Source organism: Phyllopteryx taeniolatus, chromosome 17, assembly GCF_024500385.1.
Source record: "Phyllopteryx taeniolatus isolate TA_2022b chromosome 17, UOR_Ptae_1.2, whole genome shotgun sequence".
Taxonomy (NCBI): Eukaryota; Metazoa; Chordata; class Actinopteri; order Syngnathiformes; family Syngnathidae; genus Phyllopteryx; species Phyllopteryx taeniolatus.
This window is the reverse complement of record NC_084518.1, coordinates 7,749,126-7,776,307: the sequence shown is the minus strand read 5'-3', so window position 1 is coordinate 7,776,307 and position 27,182 is coordinate 7,749,126. Positions and strand designations below refer to the sequence as shown.

General features: G+C 41.4%; 1 protein-coding gene across 3 annotated transcripts in view; it reads right to left on the bottom strand.

Annotated features, from left to right (window-relative positions):
• opcml (opioid binding protein/cell adhesion molecule-like) overlaps positions 1 to 27,182 on the bottom strand; it is a 328,101-nt gene that overhangs the window by 142,082 nt on the left and 158,837 nt on the right. For all 3 annotated transcript variants that reach the window (XM_061751271.1, XM_061751269.1, XM_061751270.1), the window contains exon 2: positions 25,443 to 25,678. In XM_061751271.1, coding sequence (XP_061607255.1) covers positions 25,443 to 25,678 — 236 coding nt within the window. The remainder of the gene's footprint in view (positions 1 to 25,442; positions 25,679 to 27,182) is intronic.

Sequence of the window (27,182 nt, the reverse complement as noted above, 5' to 3'; positions counted from 1 at the left end):
CCGAATAAGAAATGGCAAAAACCAAGGAAGAAGCGGCGAAAACCAAGGAAGAAGAAGAACACGCGCGAAGAGGTGCTTGTGCCCAACGGTGGTGGCGGCGAACAAAGTGTGTCTTTGTTCAAATTAATCACCAGTCGCCTCAGTGCAACACTTGGAATAAGATTATATTGTCCAAAGGACGCTTTCATGATGTGGAGCCTCTGACACGCTCCGAGCCTCAACCTACACTGCGCAGAGCTTCAGTGAAGTCAACTCCCAGTCAATTGGGTGAGTGAAACAATAAAATACATCTATGCCAACATTGAGACAGCTGACAAGGTAAACGGTAGGTTGCACTTTTGCACTGATAACTTTTAGCGTTTATTTTAGTCTTCAAACCAACATAAGAGAAGATGACGGAAAAAAAAAGCTGAGTTAGATCTTTGCAGTCGAGGAAGGCAGGATCCATTAGCAGGACTGCAGGTAAGCACAGTGGGAACACTGCAAAATATTAGATCGAGCAGACCATGCATTTGTTATGGGAATGATTTGGTATGCAAAATTGTTAAAATACTATACTCCTTATGTGATGTCCTTGTTGCTCACCATCAGAAAATGATCACGTCTCTGCGACCTCACTTTGTGATTAGGTCACATTCCACTTTAAGATGTTAAGGGATATTTACACATTATTTGATATGTGAATGAACAAATGAGTGGGATTATTCTGACATTAAAAAAAAGCATAAAACCTCCAAGAGGGAGTGCGTGTGTATGTGTCTGTGTGTGTACAGTGCACACGTTTATACAGTATATGCAGAATTTATTTTTTTCTTTCTCCTCTGATTGTAACCACTATTTTTTTATTGTAAAGTATCAGTAAGTTTCCTGAAAGGTGCTTGAAGTAAAATGCATTACTATTATTATTTATCAATTTCTTAGCAGTACATAGCATAGCTGGTAGACGTATTGCAGTTTACCAGTCACCTTGGTAGTAGGGAGCCTGACATTGTTGTGTGTCAGTATGCTTTCTTTTTTTTTTTGCTAAATTGGATAACCATGAAGGGAAAGAAGCAAACTACAAAGTTATCCATGAACGTATTTGAGATTTTGTTGACACACTAAAAACATACCAGTGTCCAACTTGGCGTGTTACTGGAATGTTTCAAAGATTTAGACTGCATAGAAACAGTTGCAAACAAATGAAGGGAGTACACAGAGCTACCCTGATGACTAGGAAAGCACAAGATCTGGTTGAGGGATTTTAGAAGTGATATTTGTCCCAACTGGCTCTCTCCTCTCTAGCACCTCAAAAATGGTGATTGTTGTTGAACCTGCACACACGGCTGTGGAGGAACATCAATCAACGCAGTGACCTTGTCAGTTGAAACCCTGCGGAATAGGGTATCTGCTACCACAGTGGCTGCAAATACTGTATGACATTGGGTATCCTGCACATTCCAGTCACTGAGACTTTGAGAAGAGGTATGTTAAGTTAGACGCTGATGCAAGTCTTAAGGTCATCATTAAATTTTTTTAAATAATCAAATCAAATCAAACTTTATTTATATAGCACAAAGTGCTTTACATAGTTAAAATCAATCCCCTCCCACCACATATATGCACACACACATGCTGTCACACAAACACACACACACATTACATACATACCTACACTGCATTTCAAATTATTGTGCAAATTCTTCTAAAAATTTTTATGCAAATGGCCGAATATTTTCAAATCATCAACCGTTAGAGAATAATTTCAATATTTAAAAAAATACTCCAAATGATAAAGCAGTATCTTTTTTAAATTAAAAAACTTAAATTTCACTGTTTCAAATTATTAAGCACAACAGTGTTTCAAGACATTTCATAGGTTTTAAAGGACTAAAAATAGTTCATCCAGCCATCCATTTTCCTCTACTTATCCAAGGTGGGGTTGCGAGGGCAGTAGCTTAAGCAGGGAAGCCCAGACTTTCCTCTCCCCAGCCACTACATCCAGTTCTTCCAAGGGGATCCCGAGGCGTTTCCAGGCCAGCCAAGAGACATAGTCTCTCCAGCGTATCCTGGGTCGTCCCTGGGGCCTCTTCCTGGTGGGACGTGCCCGGAACACCACACCAGGGAGGCGTCCAGGAGGCATCCTAATCAAATGCCCGAGCTACCTCATATGGCTCCTCTCTTATGCGGAGGAGCAGCGGCTTGACTCTGAGCCCCTTCGTCTAATATGGAACAGCTGCGGCTTGACTCTGACTCCGTTCGGAACAGCCGAGCTTCTCACCCTATCTCTAAGGGAGAGCCCGGACACCGAGCAGAGGAAACTCATTTCGGCCGCTTGTATCTGCGATCCTGTTCTTTCAGTCATGAGTTGTGGGTCGTGACCATAGGTGAGGGTATGAACATAGCTCGACCGGTAAATTGAGAGCTTCGTCTTTCGGCTCAGCGCCTTCTTCACCACGAAGACAAATACAGAATCTGCATCACTGCAGACGCTGCACCGATCAGCCTGTCGATCTCCCGTTTCGCTCTACCCTCACTCGTGAACAACACCCCAAGATACTTGAACTCCTCCACCTGGGACAGGATCTCCTCCCTGACCTGGAGAGGGCACTGCATCCTTTTACGACTGAGGATCATGGCCTCAGATTTGGAGGTGCTGATTTTCATCCCAGCCGATACACACTCGGGTGCAAACTGTTGCAGTGAGAGTTGGAGATCATGGCTGGATGAAGCATTAGAACAACATCATCTGCAAAAAGCAGCGACATGCTCCTCCTGAAACTGAGATTCAACTTCCTGACGGACCCTCCTCTCCAGAACCAGAGGTGGGTCGAAATGCACTACATTTAAAACATTACATTGACTGAAGTCGCATTTTGGATAAATTGTACTGGTCAAAGTAATTTTAATACTGCACACCGCCGGTGTGGAGTTTGCATGTTCTCCCCGTGCCTGCATGGGTTTTCTCCAGGCACTCCGGTTTCCTCCCACATCCCAAAAACATGCATGGTAGGTTAATTAAAGACTAAATTGCCCATAGATGTGACTGTGAGTGCGAATGGTTGCTTGTTTGTATGTGCCCTGTGATTGGCTGGCAACCAGTTCAGGGTGTACCCCGCCTCCTGCCCGATGATAGCTGGGATAGGCTCCAGCACTCCCGCGACCCTTGTGAGGATAAGCGGCTCAGAAAATGGATGGATGGATACCTTTTACTTTTACTCGAGTATTTATGTTAAGAATAAACAGTACTGTGACTCCATTACAATAATCTAAATGCCGCTCGCTACTTCTATTTATCAATTATTGCTTATTTATTTATGCGCGACCTATTTGTTTAGACTACGACTTCGACTAATTCAATTTAAGCATTTGTGACGTTTATGTCTAGTACACCAATCAAAGAACACAAGGAAGTCACATCACCGCACGCAAGGTGCCTATTTGGCGACTATTTTGGGAAGGTTGTCGTTACCATTGACGGCAATGGCGCGCCACTTGGGTTTACATTTAGACGAAGAAAAACAACAGCTTTCATGTATCGTAGTATTTGTCTGGCACTGTCTGCCCAAACGTGGATATTTCAGCCCACTTTTAACTTGAGAAAACACCTTGCAGTAAATTGTAGATGTTTTGTTGTTTTGGCTGTGCATATTAGCCCACATTAGCCCTATTTTGTCACAAGTAATTGTAAAACATGCATCTCTTGGGGTACGTGACACACACACACACACACACACACCGATATCAGAATTTGCACATTCATTTTGGATTCTGTTTCTACTTTATTGATGTTCATGCTCTAAAAAATCACCATTTACTCAATACTTGAGTAGTTTTTTCACGGTGTACCTTTTTCTCTGAATAATTTTTTGGATACTAATAATAATACTTTTTACTTTTACTTGAGTCACATTATTGTCAAGTAACAGTACTTTTATTTGAGAACAATATTTGGCTACTCTACCCACCTCTGTCCAGAACACCTGAATAGACCTTACCAGAAGGGCTCAGGAGTGTGATCCCCTTATAGTTAGAACACACCCTCACGTCCCCCACCATCCCTTTCTGCCAATCCAGAGGCACTGTCCCTGATGTCCACGTGATGTTGCAGAGGTGTGTAAACCAGGATAGCCCCACAACATCCAGAACCTTAAGGCAGGCAGATCTCATCCACCCGTGGAGCCCCTTGGGCCCTGCCACCGAGGAGCTTTTTAACCACCTCGGTGACCTTAACCCCAGAGATAGAAGAACCCACCTCAGGGTCCCCAGACTCTGCTTCCTCATGGGAAGTCGTGTCATTGGAATTGAGGAGGTCTTCCAAGTATTCGGCCCACTGACTCAGGTCAGCAGTGTACCGTCCACACTATACACAGTATTGATGGTGCACTGCTTCCCCCTCCTTAGGTGCTGGATGGTGGACCAGAAATTCTTTGAAGCCGTCTGGAAATCATTGTAGAAGTGCCTCAACAGCTCCTGTGGCAGGCTTTGCTTCCTCAGAAGCCATAGGAAGTGCATTCTCTGCTGGGCCTTTTTGAGGATGGAGTTCATGTTGGTCTCCCACTTCAGGTCCTGAGAGACTGAAATTCCCAGGAACTTGAAGGTCTCGACGGTTGACACAGGGCAGTTGGACAGCATGAGGGGCAGCTTTGGCGAAGGATGCTACCTGAAGTCCATGATCATCTCTACAGTTTTGAGCATGTTCAGCTCAAGGTTGTGCCGGCCCACACCAAAGCTCCAGCCACTCCACTTCCTCTCGATATGCAGACTCATCACCATCTTTGATGAGGCCGATGACTGTGCTGTCGTCTGTAAACTTCAGGAGTTTGACAGCTGGGTGCATTAAGGTTCAGTCATTCGTGGTGAGAGTGAAGAGCAGCGCAGAGAGGACACATCCTTGGTACGCTGGGTGGGTGCGGGGTGGGAAAGTGTGCTTTTCAAATCTCCAGTAGAAGGTGTTCAAGTCGTCAGCTCGTCCTTTATTGTTTCCCCTGCTTGGGGGTGGATGGTCGCTTGCTGTTTTGTTAGCGATTTTAATCCTCGCCAGACTGACTTAGAGTCGTTAGCAGTAAACAGTTTTTCCAGCTTTTCTGCATAATTTGTCTTTGCAATGTTAATTTATTTTGTCATCTCATTTCTAGCGTGATTGTACAATGCTCTGTCCTCTCTATCAATGATGAGGCTGTCTTCCTGTACACACATGTACACACATGCACACACATGCACACACATGCAGACAAACACACGCGCGCACACACACACGCAGGCACAAACATTACTACACTAGTTTCAATGATAATGGGCATCTGTCAGTTAGCTAGTCAATAGCACCTTGGCTTTATATTATTGATACATGCACATGGCAAAAGCTTGTTTCTCTCATTCCAATTCAGAAGGACAGTGACCACCTGTCACGTCAGCTAACTCCTAACAACATGAACACTGACCTATGGTTAAATGCAGCAAAAATAAGGCCTGATAATGATAACAAGTTGTTGGTTTATTAATTTGCCATGTATCCTGGTTTAGGGAAAGTTGGCTTATATGAACCTCACCACTCACTGGAAGAAAGGTATGCTCTGTGTAGCTTGGTTCTCCACTCTCGGTCAAGGAGAGGTTGGAGGAATGGGGTGGTGGATCGGACCATTTTGGAGGCAGGGGGGTTCTGTATTTTTGTTGTTAAAATAAAACCATGAAACCAAGTACTATATGGTTCTTAAACTTTTCTAGTTTGTAAAAAAAGTACACACAGTAAAAAAAATTGTAATAATAAAAAGAAAGAAAAAAATATCTCGCAAATTTTTGGGGTGCTTTTTTTTACTTTAAGAGTGCTTCAGCACCCCCCACAGCCCCCCACCCAAAATGCTAGACACGACACTGGTTGAGTGTAACAATTTGGAACCGTGCATTTTAATTTTGAAAACATTGGAAGTTTTGTTCAACAACATTTGAATTATACTGTAACGGTTAATGACTTAAAAATTATGCTGACTGTCATTTGCATTAGTTATTCAGGAAAATCTGAGAATAAAATCATTGCATAATAATTTGGAATGCGGTGTACATACATAGATACGCATGTACGTACATGCATACTTACCTACGTACATATGTACGTACACACATACATAGATATGTACACACATACATGCATACATACTGTACATACACAAATAAACACACATACGTATTACATATGTACTGTACATACGTACAGTTTAGTTAGTTTTTATTTCGTTTTGACTTCTTTTTTCAAGTTCAGTTTTTTAAATGCTTTGTTTTACTTTAGTTTTTATTAGTTTCAGTATTAATTTTAGGTTTTTTTATTTGGGGTATTTGTCAAGTGTGAGATAAAAAAAAAAGATCACAATAAGTATTGTGTAATAAAAAACTGAACAAAAATTACCATTTTAAAAAAACTAACTTTTTATTCGGGCTATTTGTCAAGTGTGAGATTAAAAAAAAGAAAAAGATCACAATAAGTATTGTGTAATAAAAATTGAACAGAAATTACGATTTAAAAAAAAATATTTACTTTCTAACCGATGAAGAACCATCCACAAATCAAATACAGGTACTGTATAACAGTCCACAGAATTTAAAGTGCAATAAGTGCAGTGCATAATACCGCTTCTAAGATTAGATTAGATCATCACAACGTACAATAAAACCATTCATGAAACACAATCTGTAGTTTGGCCTTTTAAAAATATGTCTATATATGTTTAACTTACCAAAAAAAAAAAAAAAATCAAGTTCTTATTTGCATGTTTGAATCTTTTTTTTTGAATCATCTTTTATTGTCATGAACATGCATGCATGCACACGAAATTTGTTCTCTGCATTTAACCCATCACAGTGAACACATACACATGTTAGTGGAACACACTGGAGCAGGGGGCAGCTGAAGCGCCCGGGGAGCATTTCGGGGTATCAGTGTCTTGCTCAAGGACACCACAGCCGTGAATCCGGGGGATGTTGGCGGATGGTCCAGTCGGGGTTTTGAACCTAGGTCCCCCACGGTGGCAGGCGATGATCTTAACCATTGGGCCACGGCTGGTCATGTTGGTCTCCCACTTCAGGTCCTGAGAGACTGTAATTCCCACACTCCTGAGCCCTCCTGGTAAAGTTGCATGTCCCTTGCCGCAAAATTGCAAACTTCTCAAGTGGACTTTCAGATTTGTGACTGTTAGACCGACAGATAGATAGAAAGTAAGCTTCTTGTCCCTGCTGTATCTCCAGTGAAAGTGTAGCCAGTCTGTTTTTTTTTTTTTTTGAGTCCATTATTGTTGGGACAAAGCTTTTCAAGTTTTCCTGCTGTTGCTGAAGGGTTGTTGCAGTAGTTAAATCACCTGCTGTGTCAGCGAGACAAACTTCTTGTCTGCTTTCACATCTGCCTTTCGTGGCAGGAAACAGCAGCATTTTGAGACTCTCAGCAGTTGTCCGCTTCTCAGAATTTACCTCAACATACGGTATTACGGTAACAGCAAAACACTGCTGCTTTGGCATTTGCTGGAGTGACTCGAGATATGCTGATCGTGATCATATGAAGGGAATTTTTTTCATCCATTTTCCTCAGCACAGAAGGAATCCCGAGAAATGTCAACGTTGGGTACATATGAAAAAGAAATTCTCCAGAATAAAGTTCACAAAAGACACAATCTATACATCAATTTTATGCAACATGAAGGTTGTTGCACATTAAGATTTACTCACAGTGGAACAAGTACTTTTTTTTTTTTTTTTTTAGAGATGAAATACAGATACTTCATCTCGACAACGCGGGGACCTACGCAAGGATCCTGTTAGTGGACTCTAGCTCTGCGTTCAACACCATCATCCCCAAACTCCTCTCCTCCAAGCTTCTCCAGCTCAGCATCTCGCCTGCCATCTGTCAGTGGATTTACAGCTTCCTGACGGGCAGGACACAGCAGGTGAGGCTGGGGGACACCACCTCATCTACACGCACCACCAGCACCGGGGCGCCCCAAGGTTGTGTCCTCTCTCCGCTGCTCTTCTCTCTCTACACAAACGACTCCACCTCAACGCACCCGGCTGTCAAACTCCTGAAGTTTGCAGATGACACCAGAGTCAGGAAGTGGAGCGGCTGGAGCTGTGGTGCGGCCGACACAACCTTGAGCTGAACATGCTCAAGACTGTAGAGATGATCGTGGACTTCAGGTAGCATCCTTCGCCAAAGCTGCCCCTCATGCTGTCCAACTGCCCTGTGTCAATCGTCGAAACCTTCAAGTTTCTGGGAATTATAGTCTCTCAGGACTTGAAGTGGGAGTTCAACATCAACTCCATCCTCAAAAAGGCCCAGCAGAGGATGTACTTCCAGCGGCTTCTGAGGAAGCACGGCCTGCCACAGGAGCTGTTGAGGCAGTTTTAGACAGCGGTCATTGAATCAGTCCTGTGTTCTTCCATCACAGTCTGGTTCGGTGCTGCTACAAAAAACGACAAACTCCGACTGCGACAGACAATCAAAACTGCTGGAAAGATTGTCGGTACCCCCCTACACACCCCTGAGGACTGCATGCTGCCAGAACTAAGACAAGAGCGTGCAAAATCCTTTTGGACCCTCCATGTTTTGGTCACCAGCTCTTCCAGCTCCTTCCCTCAGGTAGGCGCTATCGAACAATGCAAACTAAAACTAGCAGACATTGCAACAGCTTCTTCCCTCTTGCCATTAACTTCTTTAACAGCTAACTTACAATTCCATTGCAACATGCTGCCAATTTTTTTTTTGTCTTGAGTTTGTTGTTACATTTCTGTCGGGCCAATTACTCGTGCACTCACTGTAGTAGTCTCGCCACGCTGCACTATTTGCATATCTATTGTTGACCAATACTGGCCACTCATGTGACTGAGTAGTATCTGCAACATTTGCACAATCGACATTGTCCCAGATTATCGCACTACTAGTCACTTTAAACTGCATACATTTATTGAAGTCTCAGCGGCCTTTGCACAATGGTCATTGCACCGGACTATTGCTCTATTTGTCATTCAAACTACTCTCATTGCTAGAGAACTCTGCATCTTTTTGCACAATTGTCAAAAATAAATAAATAAATAAATAAATAATTATACCGGCATTACCAGATTACTAGCAACCTTTTATTGCTCAGTGACTGTTTTTCTCAATGTCTTTATGTCTCAAAAGTATTTTCTCTGTCAATTGATTGTCTGTTGTCGTACTAGAGCGACTCCAACTACCGGAGACAAATTCCTTGTGTGTTTTTGACATACTTGGCAAAATAAAGATGATTCTGATTCTGATTCTGATTATAACATTATCAAGTACAAGTAAAAAGTAAAGGTTGAAAAAAAATACACTCTATGATGTACAGTTTCTTCTGATAGTACTCAATTACATGTACTTGAGTAACTGAGCACTACCCGCCTCTAGGTGTCATTGAGAAACCGAGCCATTTTTCTCCAAACACCCCAAATGTACTTTTTTACTCCTACTTGAGTAAATATTTTGGCTACTCTACCCACCTATGATATGTGCAAATAAAATTAGTGACTTCAATGTGTTTAGATCGACCAAAAGTTTGTAACACAATGTCAGCTACATCGCATGTGGCACTATTTAATGAGCTCGTGTTAGGTAAAAAAAAAACAATAACAACCTTACCTTTCTACAAATAATGCTTTTTTCCCTGCTCACTTTAAGACCTCTACATGTCAGCCAACATTTAAGATGTTCTACACTGTGTTTTGAACCATATTGAAATGCAGCTCCACCGATGTCGTGCTCTTCCAAAATTATACGTATTGCTGGTGTCGCCATTCTAAGTTTGTACTGTTTGTCCGAACATGCGGCAAGTTGAGCTGGCACTGAAGCTTATGAATATTGAGCAAATGTGATCTCATTCTCAATAAGTGCTCGATGGCAGCACCGTCGTATAGCACTTATCGCACTTCTCTGCAACACACAGTAAGTGAAATATAATTCCCAAAGGACTGTTCAACCTTCCTACTGTATCCGTTCTTTAGCTATGTATTTATCCGAAACAAATACATTAAAAATCAATGCCGAAAGCTCATCTATGAAATTAACTGATGAAGATAAAAACGAAGGATATTGTTGCTATAATTATAGTTAGTTTTAGTTAGTTTTGCAAATGTAAAATGTCGTTTTAGTAGGTTAACTTTTTAAAAACAGTTTATGGGTAAAAAAAAAAAAAAATTTTAGTTTTAGTTATTTTGTTTTTCGTTTGCTATAAATAACCTTAGTATGTTCAACGCATACATACATACAGTGGGGAAAAAATTTATTTAGTCAGCCACCAAGTTCTCCCACTTAAAATGATGAGAGAGGCCTGTAATTTTCATCCTAGGAATACCTCACCTATGAGAGACCAAATGAGAAAAAAAAATCCAGAAAATCACATTGTCTGATTTTTAATTTATCATCAAATTATGGTTGAAAATAAGTATTTGGTCACCTACAAACAAGCAAGATTTCTGGCTCTCACAGACCTGTCACTTCTTCTTTAAGAGGCTCCTCTGTCCTCCACTCATTACCTGTATTAATGGCACCTGTTTGAACTCGTTATCAGTATAAAAGACACCTGTCCACAAACTCAAACAGTCACACTCCAAACTCCACTATGGCCAAGACCAAAGAGCTGTCAAAGCACACCAGAAACAAAATTGTCCCCAGATCTCAACCCCATATAAATCTTTGGAGGGAGTTGAAAGTATGTTTTGCACAGCGACAGCCCCAAAACATCACTGCTCTCGGGGAGATCTGCATGGAGGAATGGGCCAAAATACCAGCAACAGTGTGTGAAAAACTTGAGAAGACTTACAGAAAACGTTTGACCTGTGTCATTGCCAACTAAGGGTATATAACAAAGTATTGAGATTAACTTTTGTTCTTGACCAAATACTTATTTTCCACCATAATTTGGTAATAAATTCTTAAAAAATCAGACTGTGATTTTTGGGATTTTATTTCCTCATTTTGTCTCTCATAGGTGAGGTATACCTATGATTAAAATTACAGTTTTTAAGTGGGAGAACTTGCACAATTGGTGGCTGACTACATATGTTTTTGCCCCATTGTACATACATACATACATACATGCATAAATAACGTATGTGCTACCATATGTATATACATACACATGCACAGTATATATATATACATACTGTATGTACATACCTACTTACCTACCTACCTACATACAGTACATAGTGTACATACTAGTCACTGTCGGGCGGAAATCTCCAATGTGCAAATTTGGTGAATTTAAATATTTTTTTCACAAATCTATGCGATTGGTCAGAGCCCATTGTGTGTGTTATTTTTACAAATTATTGACCAATCTAAAGTGTTGAAAAAATCTTGCTCTTTTTGTTGATGCACTGTTAATGGCTCAACAAACGTGCTGTATTTTTTGGTTTCCTGAAAAGTGATGATTTTAGAGATGCAAGTATTCCGCCCGACGCCAGCGAATACACAATATACAGTACAAGGAAGTGGAATTACAGTTTCACGATGGTGCATAACCGGTCTTGAAAAATTACATCTGCAATTTTTACTTAACCAACAGAAATGATTTTCTCTCATATTGGTAGTGATTCCTTCTTTTACGTGAGCGAGTCCACGATTGTGAAAGCACGGCTATTAGTTTCAATTCTAAGATTGCTGAATCCAGATGGCTGCGGCATTCAAGGTCAGGAAACAGGCCTGATAGAATGGGAAAGTATAATTGGAGCTCTGCTTCACTTTCTGTGCAAGACTATTCTTGCAGAGATAGCAAATTAGCCATGGACTACATCAAATAGGGGTTAGATACAGAGTATATCTGTCTGTCGCTCTCGTTCTCTCTCTCTCTCTCTCTCTCTCTCTCTCTCTCTCTCTCTCTCTCTCTCTCTCTATATATATATATATATATATATTCTCTCTCTCTCTCTCTCTATATATATATATATATATATACATATATATATATATATATATTACAAAGGTTAATTGTTACATAGCATTTAGTAGGCCAGGGCTGACAGTTATATTGATTTAAATAAGGGTGATCTTGGCCTTATTTCACTGGCCGCTGTCGGCAGTTATTTTCCTTATTAATATATGACCACCCCTCTAATGTACCATATTTAGGCCAGATTTAATCATCTATGGTTTTGCTGTAGTTTAGATTTACAATGTTTGTTTTTATTGTATTTGTTTTGTTTGAGCAGACTCAGGTGTGTAGATATCAGTAATTGGTGAATTTCAATGACAACAACAACAGCAAGTTCGCTTTGACAGGATACACAGGGTATATCCAATTATGTGATTTTACTGCACTCACATTGGCAGATACATACATATCCGATTTTTACCAACATTTTGAAGAGGCCTGATTCCAATATGAGGATAACTGTTTACATGCATTTTTACACCCATCTATTTATGCTGTCATTACGCATGTCATTTGCTGCTCTTTGCTTTAGCGAAACCTGGCTCAGTAAATGTATCACTGACGGCGCACTATAGCTGCCCAGCTTCCAACCGAGCTATAGAGTTTTCAAGGAAAACAAAAGAGGTTGAAATATGCTTCTACATGAACAAGGTTCGTGAATTGATGTCATGGTGCTCAGCAAACACTGTAGTCCAGATTTGGAGATGCTGTTTCTCAACTCAAGTTTTCCTCCTATAGCCTCACTGGTGTTTGCATTCCACAGGCTAAACCAAACAACGTCTTACAAAATCTGGGTGACCGGGTAACATGCAAACTCGCTCAACAGCGCAAAACTACACCTTGAACTTCCAAAATATGAGCAGCATATTGACTGTCCCACCAGGGAGAACAACATGCTGTATCACTGCTACACCGCTTTGGAAGACACATAACTTTGGACAAACCAGATGCATTGCTTTAAGTGTTTTAGTACAAGTGTTCATTTTCAACATGTGTCCATAGGAGGCTTAATAGAAGGTAGATAAAATATAAACACATATTTAAAATAAAACTATATAAAATATCCATCCATCCATTTTCTGAGTTGCTTCTCCTCACTAGGGTCGCGGACGTGCTGGAGGCTATCCCTATATCATCGGGCAGGAGGCGGGGTACACCCTGAACTGGTTGCCAGCCAATCGCAGGGCACATCCAAACAAACAACCATTCGCACTCACACCGACACCTACGGGCAATTTAGAGTCTCCAATTAATGCATGTTTTTGGGATGTGGGAGGAAACCGGAGTGCCCGGAGAAAACCCACGCACGCACGGGGAGAACATGCAAACTCCACACAGGCGGGGCCGGGGATTGAACCCCGCTCCTCAGAACTGTGAGGCTGACGCTCTAACCTGTCATCCACCGTGCCACCTATATAAAATATAACTAATGTAATTTAATATCAGTGTCATAGCGTTGAACACGCACAAGACTGTTGAGATGATTTTTAACAGAAAACATCCTTTGCCATGGCTGCCCCTCACACTGCCCTGTGTCAACCGTGGTGAAGTGGGAGACAAATATCAACTCATCCTCAAAAAGACCCAGCAGCATGCAAATTCCCTGTGTGTTTTAACAATCAAAAATCAATAAATATGATTTTCAGTCGAATCTGAATTGTGCCATTTGAGAGCAAAACATCTACCCAGTCAGCAAACATACGTCTCACTGACGTCGGCCTTAGGAAGGAACGTCGGCAGGAAATTACTGTACGTCTGACAAGCATCGGCCGAAAAGCTTCATTAAACGTCTCAACAAGGTCTGTTTTTCATCGTCTCGGCTCAAGGCTGTATACATGCAGTGTGGAGTTTTCTGCTCATGTGCACGCACCTCTCTGCTCATGCTGCTGCCAGCTTTGAATGCTATGTTAGCTAGTGTCAAGTTTGCTGCCTAGTGAAAATAAACATGAATTTAACATGCTTACATAGAGAAATATGATAGTTTCAGGTCAATATAGGCAAATGGGAGTCTGACAAAATAATCTTGTCTTTTTATATCTCTTTTTCTTTGTCAGCTGTGATGTTATTTTAATAATAATGAAACATAAATCTGTCTTTATTCATGTCTAACATTTTCTGCTTCGAATATTTGTTCTGCACACTGTTAATCTAAACCGGTCATATAAGTGCCGCATGAGCATAGAGGTGTGGAGGTGACGCCCCACTGCATGCATACCCGTCTCGCTCGGCTGGCCAATCCCGTGTTGTGTAGGTGGGAATTTAGCAGTCCTAGCACACACAATAAATTTTTCCCAGCTGTATTAAATAAAGCACCAGCACACCTTGCGCCACTAACATATTTCAAGTAAGTTATTTCAATCAAATTGGCAGAAAATGGCAATGTTGCCACAGGTAATGAAGTCGTGTGTTACTTAATTTACTGTCGGAACAAAGTGTGCCAGGAGCCCATGTCATGCTGGCTGTCAGCACACTTAAGGTAACGCCATCAGCGGGGTGTGATTTTCATTGACTAGTACTACAGAATATAAATCGGTGTTTACCTGATTTACGAGTCAACAATGTTTTGTGATAATACTTTAATAATGTAAACCGTTCGCCTTTCATGGCCATTGTTTTTTTCACACTTTGTTCTGTTTTAACACAAATTAATTTAACTTACACGATGATGTGAAATATTGAAGTGACATGCTCACTAGTTTTTTTTTCAACTCCTGCAGGCTGTCGGAGGAAGAAAGATGGTGATTTTGCGGTTACTAATGTTCATCAATTGTTATTCATTGTATTTTTTTCTTGTTTGTGTTGGAGATCTGTATAAATAGTTTCTTATGCTGAATTCTGTGTCATCATTACAACCATGAAATTAGGTTATTATTTTTAAAAGTCTATTGTTTTTCACATTGGATTGTAAATGTACTGAAACAAACAGTGTTGTTGTTCTGTGGGGTAAAACAGTAGTGGGATTTCGAACGGATTTTGGGCAAATGAATGCAGGACTGAGCCGATGAGAGCTGGCGGTCTAGCTTTAATTCTTCAGACATCGTGCGGTGTTAATTTTTCGATTAAATGCCAACGTCTCGTCTGTCATCTCGTCTCATATTTGCTAATGAGGAAACGTTCTCCTTGCAACATCAAGGCGATGGAAATTTTGATGACAGGCCAACGTCATACAGTATGTTTGCTGACTGGGCTGTCACTTGAACCAGTGTAAATTCAGCCCCAGGGCGCATCATTTATAGTGTGCAAAGAAAAGGTTCAAAGTTCGTTCGTAGGACTGAAATTTAGAATGTGTAAAAGTACCAAATGGGTCTTATGTGGGTCAATGACAAATAAACCTCCTGAAAAGGTATTTTGAAAAAGTGTTTTCAAAATATATGTAATGCATATATTTTGTTTTACTCCCGAACAAGAGCTTTGAACAAGTCTCATGTATTGAATAATGTTTTAACAAATTTTTCAACAGTATTTAACTTTAAAATGTTATATAACCCCTAAATGCCCAACGCGTTGTCGTCGCTTAGGGTCTTAACTGTAGGTAAAACAGGACTATGTTTGGGCAATCTGCCAACATGTATTGGGCCAGCGTGGCAGATTAGGGCCTATTCCTTTTTCATGGCAGTACAACAAAAAACATGGCCCTCATTCCCCGAGGGCCAAAGAGCCTCTGCCTACGGCAGCGGGCAGACAAGCTTGGCGGCAGAGGGTGCTAAGAACTGGGTTGATTATGGCTGTATTTAGGTATCAATATTTCATCAAAACTCACAGAGCTAACGAATCTAAATTACACACCTCTTCTGGAAAAAATCTCATCTGATTTAAGACTTTGGAATAACCTGCCTATATCATTACTGGGAAGAATAGCTACAATAAAAATGAAAACCTTACCTCAAATAAATTATTTATTTTCAATGATTACATTTAAGCCCACATTTAAATGGTTTCAAACCTTAGATTCTGCTGTAATAAATTTTGATTCAAAAAATAAGAAAAATAGAATCAGTCTATCCAGTCTTCAGAAAAGTAAACAGGAGGGAGGCCTAAATGCTCCCAACTTTAAACACTATTATTTAGCTAACCAATTCCTCATCAAATGGTTGCACCACAGTGAGGAGTGTGACGCTTGGCTAGAATTGTAACAAACAGACTAAGACAAGAGCGTGCAAAATCCTCTCGGACCCTCCGCATCCCGGTCACCAGCTCTTCCAGCTCCTTCCCTCAAGTAGGCGCTACCGATCAATGCAAACTAGAACTAGCAGACATTCCAAGAGCTTCTTCCCTCTTGCGATCAACTTCTTAAACACCTAACCTCCATTTCCATTACAACATGATGGCAATTTTTTGACTTAAGTTCGTTGTCACATTTCTGTGGGGCCAATTATACATTACTCGTGCACTCATTGTAGTTGTCTCGCCACGCTGCACTATTTGCATATCTGTGGTTGACCAATACTGGCCACTCATGCCAGAGTAGCATCTGCTCCATTTGCACACTGATTGAGGAGTATCTGCAACATTTGCACAACCAACATTGTCCCAGATTATCGCACTACTCGTCACTTTAAACTGCATACACTCCTTGAAGTCTCGGCGCCCTTTGCATAATGGTCATTGCACCGGACTATTGCAATATTAGTCAGTCGAACTGCTTTAAGTGCTAGAGGACTCTGCATCTTTTTGCACAATTGTAAAAAAAAAAATGTACCGGCATTACCAGATAACTAGCAACCCTTTACTGCTCAGTGACTGTTTTTTTTGTTGCTTTTTGTCAATGTCTTTATGTCTCAAAATTGTTCTCTGTCAATTGACTGTTGTCGTACTAGAGCGGCTCCAACTACCAGACACAAATTCCTTTGTCCTGTTTTTTGGACATACTTAGCAAATAAAGATGATTCTGATTCTGATTCTGAATCTGAACAGACTGCAACAACATCAAACTACCAAAACATTTATTTCTACTAGTCTTAAACGCCATAAATGTTTCAAAAATCCAATAATCACATCCACCTTAACAGTTTGGCGGCAGAATTTAGTATCAACAGGATTTAAATTAGCTCCCAGTATGCTCTCCCCAATCTGTCATAATCCAGATTTCGAAATTAATAATATACCCCTTCATTTTAGTACATGGGAACAACATGGAATTAACCACCTACAACAACTATTTAACAATAATGTTTGTAGGACACGTGATGAACTGTTCCAAGAATTCCAAATAACAGCCGGAAACTTTCTTCAATACAATAAATTAAAAGCAGCAATAAAAAAAAGAATACTAACACTCCAGAGCACCCTCGTACTGCCGGAGTTTGTCAAGCAAATAATGAAGCTTCTCCTGCAAAGTAAAAGAAATCTGTCAAAAGTTTATAAATTAATTTCATGTACTAAATCAATGCACTTACCAATCACCAAATGGGAAGAAGACTTCTCCATGTCTGCTGACCGTAGATACTGGATACAAATTTGTAACAATACGTTTAGAATGACAAAAAACACAAATCTACAGCTTATAGAATATAAAGTGCTCCATAGAACACACTTTACTCAGTACACAATGTATAAAATGGGCTTCTCTCCATCTAATATATGTGTGCAATGCACCAAAAATACCCCGGACACCTATTTTCATGCTACATTGGAATGTACACCAATTCAATGCTTTTGGTCTTCAGTTATACAAAAACTCTCGTATATTTTAAACTGCAGTATTCCACTTTCCGCCAGATTGTGTATACTTGGCGATTTAGGCATAATTGACCTCCCTAATAAATATTCACAATCATTACTTGTCACGTTAGCTACCGCGAAGAAAACAATTCAAATAAACTGGAAAAACAAACAAGCTATTAACATCAATCAGTGGCTAAATATCATCATAGAATATCGTTAGAAAAAATATCATCAGAACGAAAAAATCAATTACACATATACGTAGACAGCTGGTCACCTTTCCTCAACATGCTAAATCTAGACTCTTGATTCCTTTGCCTGAGTAGGGTGCCATTTGACAATAGCAAGACTATTTTCAAAAGCGTGAAAGTAAACAATGGAATTCTATATTCTTTGTTGTCGAGGTTGTTGTTGTTTTATCCATCCATCCATTTTCTACCGCTTATCCGAGGTCGGGTCGCGGGGGCAGTAGCAGGGACGCCCAGACTTCGCTCTCCCCAGCCACTTCATCCAGCTCTTCCGCTTCATCCAGCTCTTCCGGGGGGATCCCGAGGCGTTCCCAGGCCAGCCGAAGGACGTAGTCTCTCCAGCGTGTCCTGGGTCGTCCACAGGGTCTCCTCCCGGTGGGAAGTGCCCGGAACACCTCACCGGGGAGGCGTCCGGGAGGCATCCGAATCAGATGCCCCAGCCACCTCATCTGGCTCCTCCCGATGTGAAGGAGCAGCGTCTCTACTCTGAGATCCTCCAGGATGACCGTGCTTCTCACCCTATCTCTAAGGGAGAGCCCGGACACCCTGCGGAGGAAACTCATTTTGGCCGCTTGTATCCTGGATCTTGTTCTTTCGGTCACGACCCACAGCTCATGACCATAGGTGAGGGTAGGAACGTAGATCGACCGGTAAATGGAGAGCTTCGCCTTTCGGCTTAGTTCCTTCTTTACCACAACGCATCGATACAAAGTACACAGACGCTGTGCAGACGCTGCACCGATCCGCCTGTCGATCTCCCGTTCCATTCTTCCCTCACTCGTGAACAAGAGTTCCAACCTGCAGGAGCCATGCCTCTTAATCATTCACTTAGCACACACTCACACCATTCACTGTATATATTTTTATCACTAAACACAACTGGTCACAAATATCAAAGGGTTCCTGGGGGACTGGTATGGGATCGGGAGGGTGTGGGTGCCGGATCGGGTTTCAGCACGTCTGTGCAGTTTCCCGGTCCGTGCGCCCTGCCCCTCCACCCTGCCTGCCCCCCTGGATTTTAAATGCATCACACACACTCCCCATGTTTTAATGCACCACATACACCTATCTCTGGGGGGCGGTGGGTCATCGGGGTGTTTGGCTGTTAGGCAGTAGTGCCTGGCAGCCCTGCCCCCACCCCCTTGGCTCACTGACCTCTCCAGATTTTAATGCACCACACCACTCAGGGGACACTGATACCCTGGGTAGGGCCAATGACTGCCAGTCGGGGACCTGGCAGTCATAGTAACAGGAGGGGAGGTGGGTCTCACTTAATTGCATGGCGGTGCACCTGAGGCCGGGCCCCCCGGGCTGGATGACTGCTTGGTGTTGGGGCTGACCTCTCATGGCCCGTGTTTGCTCCTTGGTCCACCCCCCCCCAATCGTTCCCTTGACGGGTGCCCCTATCCGCCCTCGTTTCCAACAAACAAGGGACACTCTCCCGCCCTCGGGCTGGGCAGGGACTAGCTGCGTTGCGGGCCCTGCGGGTTGGGGGGGAGTGTCTTGCTCTCCTGGAGGTGGAGGGGGGGGGGCTGGGGGATTGGCTGAGGGGGTGCCATTGGGTCCCTGCGGCCCCCACCGGGTGGCCAGTTGTCGGGGCGCCTTGGTGGGGCCGTCGGACCGCCCTGGGTCCCTCCGTGTGGGACGTGTCCCGTCCGCTGGGCTGCTCTCAGGTGGACCCCTGGGCCTGATCCCGCCCCTCAACTGATTGGGTGTAGTCCTCGGCCGCCGCGGTGCGGCCTCAGCAATTACAGGACACTTCTGTCAGTCTTTTTTGCATGTAAAACGGTATCAATTCACTTGCATGTATCCGCAGACACACACCCCTAGGACTCTTTCACTGGGTGTGGGGTCACGCACTTACTGCGACAAATAACTCATGAATATGTAAATCACGTGTGTATCACCTCACTTATACTTACTTTTATAATTCACATAATGCCACCACACTTCAGTTGCACAGTCGGGTTCACGACCCTTGTCCTGCATGCTTCTTCACCTGTCCTTGTCCTGTTCTATCTTGTCCTGTCCTTCCCTCATAGGGTGTAGCACTATAGCCCTATGCAACACTCATATATGTTTCATTGTTGTAGATGTTGTAATGATTTACTTCTCTCCTGTTTATAATTAGTGCTTTGTCTTTTGTCTTTGTTTTTCTCACCCTTCTACACATTTTGTTCTGTTTGACTGATCAAGTCTGATTCTCAATAAACCTAAATTATAATACCACAGCGGAAGCTTAAAAACTCCACTGTGACACAGTAAAACTGTTCCGGCATGAAAGGGATACAGAGTTTCCATTCTGCTTGACCTAACAGCCGAACAGGACAAAAAGAAAAAGAAAAAAAAAAAAAACAAAGAAAAGATTATGACTGCTTAAGGACAACGGACGTGGCTATGCTAGACCAGAATATGGTTACTCCTACAAATATTTTAAGTCAACCCAAAGGACAATCTTTAGAAGTAGCACGAAAGAAGCAAAAAAGATACAACGCACGAAATCTTATTTTTGGGACGCTCAACGTGCGAACGCTAAAGGACGATTCTCGATTAGAAGAGCTACAACATGAGCTAGACGCCATCAAATGGGGTATACCGTATTTTCACGACCATAAGGCGCACTTAAAAGTCTTAAATTTTCTCCAAAATGTACGGGCCTTATGCGGCGCGGCTTATGTGTGCACCGAGTTCCGAAATCTGTAAATGTTGTTGTGTGACTTTGATGAGCACCCCGCTTGACTGACTGGGAGCATTTCCTGCCGACACGCTGCTTTTATAGAGGAAAGGCGGAAGTGACTGAGGATAGCATGCGGACGTTAAAGGGGGAAGGGTGCATGTGAAAGAGGAGGCTAAAGGCACGCCCCCAGTAGGTATATATATTGGCTAAAGACCCCCGAAAATGGCACCTACGAAGAGACATGCTTACGAAGCACAGTTTAAACTGCAAGCTATCAGTTAAGCGGAGGAACATGGGAATCGAGCAGCCGCGAGAGAATTCAAGATCAACAAATCCATGGTTTGCAAGTGGAGGAAGCAGAAAAATGCCGGCATCATTGCTGAACAGCCACCCCGGCAATGAGACTGACTCCGACAATGACGAGAGGGAACCCGGCATGTTTGATGGCGAAATTGCCCAGCTGTTCATTTCGGATACAGAAGATGAGGACTTTGATGGATTTATGGATGCGGATTGATCCAAAAATAACGTGAGTACATTGTTAAATACTTCAATAAAGTACAACCAAACTCACTGTTTGCATTGTTAAATACTTCATTAAAGTACACCCAAACTCAGTTTTGCTCCCATTGCCTTTTTAAAAACATATGCTATCATGCATGCTAACATATGTTTTAGTGTGCATGCATGCTACTGTATGTTTTAAGCTAGCTTATGTTTTACCATGCCTGCGCCCAATAATATGGTGCACCTTATGTGTGTGTTAAATACAGAAATAGACCCCGTAACTGAGACTGCACTTTTTATTACGGTGCGCCTTATGGTCGCGAAAATACGTCGGAAAGATGAAGCTATGGTGACTCTCGATAATTGCCATCTATGCAATGGTGGAGTTGATTTCATTAGTAATAAAAGTATCACCAATTACGTTACCAGCGTCAAAAGTGTTTCCGATAGAATCGCCACATGTACCATCTCTATTAGAAAGCGTTACTCGCTTCAGTTGATAGAAATATATGCGCCGACCAATAACCACACGGACGATGAGGTGGAAGCATTTTATGAGGTTTTATCCCATCTTTATAGTCAATTGAAGCACACATTTCAAATAGTCATGGGTGACTTTAACGCCAGGATTGGCCTTAAATCTGGCGAGAAATCAATTCAAGAGACGAAAGAGGAGAAAGACGAGAACGCTTAATAGAATTTGCTGAACAAGAAGGCTTATACTTTATCAATTCGTTCTTTAACAAGAAATGGAACAGAAAGTGGACATGGATAAGCCTCAAAGGTAACACTAGCATCATAGACTACTTCCTGTCCAACGACAAAGGGGTATTTACGGATTGCACCACCCTAAACAAATTTGACATTGGAAGTGACCACAGATTAGTTCGGGTCAAAGTGCAAATCAACTGCCAACTTGAACGAAAGAAACTTCTAAAGAGCAAGCTTACCAAATGAAACTTAAATCAAGAAAGAAGCGACGAGTTTCAAATATGTTTGGCTAATCGCTTTAAAGCTCTTCTAACGCTGGAAGACACAGATCTGTCAACACACAACGACGAAATTGTAAACGTGATTGTTCAAACTGCACACAAAGTAGCACCATCAACGAGAAATACGACAACATCCAGAATATCGAAAGCTACTCTTGACCTAATGAAAAAGCGACGTAAAATGAAGAAAAGGGGCAGTATTATCAACAAAATTGAATATGTTGAATTGTGCAAGACGATTCGGAAAAGATACAAGAAGAATTGAGAACTGACAACGTTCGGCTTGTTCAGAAAACGCTTGAACCTGGACATGGAATAAAAAACGTAAAACGTGCATTAATTCGCCACAAGAAAATTCATTTTGGTTTGAAAATGGAAGATGGAACGATATGTCACAGCTGCCAAGAAATCGTACGATTTAAAGAATTTTCTGCAAACCTATACAGTGACCCTCACCAAATGATTACTGGAAAGCTAGAAGCAGACCCAGTTCCATGTATCCTGAATGAAGAGGTTGAAAATGCTATTAGTTCACATAAGGCCGGAAAAGCTTGTGCTCTGGATGAAATTTCTCATGAAATGCATAAAACAGGAGGGAACAAACTTAATAAGATCCTTGTAAAACTATTTCAACGCTGCTTGGACTTGCAAGAAGTACCGGCGACATGGAAAGACGCAGAAATCATTTTGCTACATAAATCAGGTGATAAAATGGACCTAAGAAATTATCGCCCAATAAGCCTGCTCTCAACAATTTAGAAAGTCTTTGCAAAGATATTGGACAAACGAATTGGACTCAAACTCAGTGAAGCGCAGCCGATAGAACAAGCGGGTTTTCGTAGCAGTTTTAATACTATGGACCACATACAGACAGTTCAACAAATAATCGAACGACACGAGTACAAAATGCCTGTGTTTGTAGCCTTCATCGACTGAAAAAGCATTTGACTCAGTCACCACCACTTCGATACTGCAGGCGCTAGTAAATCAAGGGATAGAGCCGACGTATATCCACATTCTACAACCCCAATTCCAATGAAGTTGGGATGTTGTATTACACATAAATAAAAACAGAATACAATGATTTGCAAATCATGTTCAAACTATATTTAATTGAATACACTACAAAGACAAGATATTTAATGTTCAAACTGATAAACTTTATTGTTTTTAGCACACCTGCGACCCTAGTGACGATAAGCGATACAGAACATGTGTGTGTGTGTGTGTGTGTGTGTGTATATATATATATATAAATAAATATATATATATATATACATATATATATATATATATATATATATATATATATATATATATATATATATATATATATATACATATACATATATATATATATATATAAAGATGAATTCTTTGGGCAGCACAGTGGACGACTGGTTAGAGCGTCAGCCTCACAGTTCTGAGGACCGGGGTTCAATCCCCAGCCCCGCCTGTGTGGAGTTTGCATGTTCTCCCCGTGCCTGCGGAGGTTTTCTCCAGGCACTCCGGTTTCCTCCCACATCCCAAAAACATGCATGGTAGGTTAATTGAAAAACTCTAAATTGCCCGTAGGTGTGACTGTGAGTGCGAATGGTTGTTTGTTTCTATGTGCCTTGCGATTGGCTGGCAACCAGTTCAGGGTGTACCCCGCCTCCTGCCCGATGATAGTTGGGATAGGCTCCAGCACACCCGCGACCCTAGTGAGGAGAAGCAGCTCAGAAAATGGATGGATGGATGGATGAATTCTTTGGCAACTATCTCTTAGGGTGTCTGCACTAAGTAACATTATTTGATCCTTGTGTTGTTGTTTTTTTTTCCAGTAATCTCAAACAGAACCTGCATTCTTAAGTTCAAGTTTCCTGTGTCGTTAACATCCAATTTTGCATTTAAAGACAGGAAAATAATTACACAAATTAATATATGTACTATAATAACTACAAATTTTACATTTAAAAAAACATTTGAATCTCTTATTTATTGGTTTAACTCATTTCAAATTAAACAGGCTTCTCTTTGGATGCTGGCATTAGCTTCTACCCTTGTCAAGAACTTGAAACAGACCATTTAAAAAATAGAGTTTTGTGATAAAATTATTTTTTTCTAGCTTTACATTGCTTTTACCACCTGCCATGGAAAGTGTACATATGAGTGGGAAGTAGTTATTTTTATCACTATTTGAGAGAGATTTACAAACCTTTTAGCTTAGTCCAAGGGTCACTTTGGATCATCATCACCTGTTTACAGCTGTTGTCGCTTCACTTCAAAATAATAGTCCAATGTATATTGTTGCGCCACCCTGACATTTAGCAAGTGTAAATTCTGGACAAAATTTTACACTTATTTTAACAGGTTTAAAACTATTGATATTAGAAGGGGGGAAAAAACAATCAAGAGATATCAATGAGAAATTAATGCCTGAGTGTTTTATTTCTATTTTATCATTATCAAAATAATTTTTTTTATTGTTTTCTTAGTCCGCTTACTTGCTCGGACAGTGAGGTCACCACACATTTTAGGGCAAGGTTGTCAAACTCATTTTTGTCGCGGGCTACATCGTAGTTATTCTTTCCCTCAGAAGGCCATTATGAGTGTGAACACATATTCATGCCTGATATACGTAATTACATATACACAAAAAAAGTGATGGATAACTACATTTGAAATCAGAAGAAGCCAGTGAAAAGTTGTTTGTTCAACGAATATGCAGTTTATTATGAAAGGGGGATCGTAACGAAAAATGCTTGCAATGTCTCAACGTTATTAAAAGTGAAGACAATTTGCAATTTTGGTAGTATTTTAGGAAAAAACATGAAGCCGGCCCGACACACATGGTTTTGCAGGCCACATAAAATGATGTGGCGGGCCGGCTAAATATGCATGTCATGTCATTGACCCAGATCAAGAGTACGGACACCTGTCACACGCACACATGATGTGATGTTGCTTTGATTGAAATCTGGGTGCAATCTATGGCTCCAACTATACTGTATGTTTGGGAGACCTTTGTTTAATTTTGGCTTGTTGGTGATGTCTGTATGAGAACTGGATGTAAATTGGGGCCAGGGAAATAATTCCATCCAACACTCCCGGCAAGAGTGCTTAGTGTTGGTTGCGAAATGCCACATATGTCTCCAATCACCCGCTAAAATGTCCCAGTGGCCAAGTCCCACGACAGGAGCTCGATGTGCACTCGGATGGCTTTGGTGACCATGTTACTGTGTTCTATGTGTATGTTTTGTGTGTGCATGATCAGAGCTCTGTGTAAATTTACGCACGCCCCAACGCACAAGTATAACTTGATAAATCGCAAATTTTGTGTGAGAATGTTGGTATGCATGCTTTAAAGCACACATCTGTGTGTACGCACCCTTGACAAATGAGGCCTCTGGTCACTTTTTGACCTTCAGTCACATAAAATGTTAAAAGAAGAGTGCTTTACCTTGAACAATGAGGTGGACTTTTGTGGCTTTTGGTTTTTTATTTGTGAGGATGGAGCAGACATAGGGTCCCTCATCATGTACATCAACATTTTGGATCTCGATGCTGTATTCCGTGACTGCTGCATTTTCCATCAAAGTGACACGAGGGTCAAGAGACCATTTCTCATTCCCTGCAAAAAGAATGGTGGTGCGATTGAGCCATGCCACTCTTGATACGTTACTGTCCACACTGCATCTGTAAAAAAGAAAGAAAAAAAGTCTTAATACACATACATGCAGGTCTCTTGAAGAAGAAAACAAAATCCAAGTGGTGCCATTATTGTTAATACATACTGTTATGTACTGGAAAGTCACGGTTATAAATTTATGACATTTTATTTCAGTCAAATTAGTTTCATAATTGGAATTTTGAATGAAAGAAATAAATAAACTGTCTGCATTGAAAAATATATCTTTACTATCTTTCAGGAAGTAGTGGTGTAGTGGTTCACAGAGGTGCTTTTCAGGAAGCTAGCCTTGGTAAAATTCCTGATCTATTCCCAGCTATTTTCATCTGCTGCCACACAAAAATGTAATATGTATTTATGAAAATATACATGTAGCTCCACCGGTCCAACAAAAGAAGGCCATGATTCAGACTGATGTCCAGAGTTTTGTTTTATTTCTCCTTGTCCACCGATGATGTGACAAAATCATGAGACACTGTGAAAACTATAAGGTATGGGTCTGATTATGTATGTGAAGAATCAATGGTGTAATCCAGGGCACATCACAGTGGAGGAAGATTTTCAGTCTCGGATTCGGTAGTTGGTGAACTTTTTGGTAGTCAGTTTACAACTATGTGCCGAGGGAGTTCTCTCACACCGTCGCTATTGTTATTTATGTTACACCTCCTGCTGTGCCAGCAGTAGTTTGTGACATCATACAAGAATACAGACCCAAAACCCTGAACCTTTCATTGTAACCTCAGGAGATTTCAACCATGTTAGCCTCTCATCACTGTCAACAGGTTTCTTTCAGTATATCAACTGTCATACAAGGGGCAAAACAGATACTCGATCCGTTTTATGTAAAAAATAAAAATAAGCTTGGACTGCATCAGCCCACCCACCTTTCGGCAGGTCAGATCATAAGCTCGTCTACCTTCATTCCTGCTATAAACCCTGTATCCTGAGGCAGTCTGCATCCACCCAGTCATACAGAAGTTAGACAACAGAGGCCAGAGAGTGTCTGAGAGCCTGCTATGAGTGCACACACTAAGACGTACTGCAGGACACTGAGGAGAACGAGGGTTCCACGGACATCGACAGGAAGGTCGACTGTTTTACGGACTACAAGACCTTCTGCAGAGATATGGTTGTACAATTAAGGACTGGGATATGCTTTCCAAACAAGTCCTGGATCCCCTGCCACATCAAAAGGCTCCTCAATCATAAAAAAAGAAGCCTTTAGGGAGGGGCACAAGGAAAGGCACAAGCAAGTGCAACAGAAGCTGAAATTAATTTATTGCCCACGCAGACAATATATTAATCATGGGTAACTTTAATATTCATATGAATTACCCGTTGGAACCTCTTGGTGCAGTATTTCAAAAAATAACTGATACTTTTGGTTTCATGCAATTAATACATGAACCGACCCATTATAATGGTAATACTTTAGATTTGGTATTAACCCGGGATATTGCGACCTCAAATGTAATGCCACTCCTTTATACTACTGCTATGTCAGAACATTAC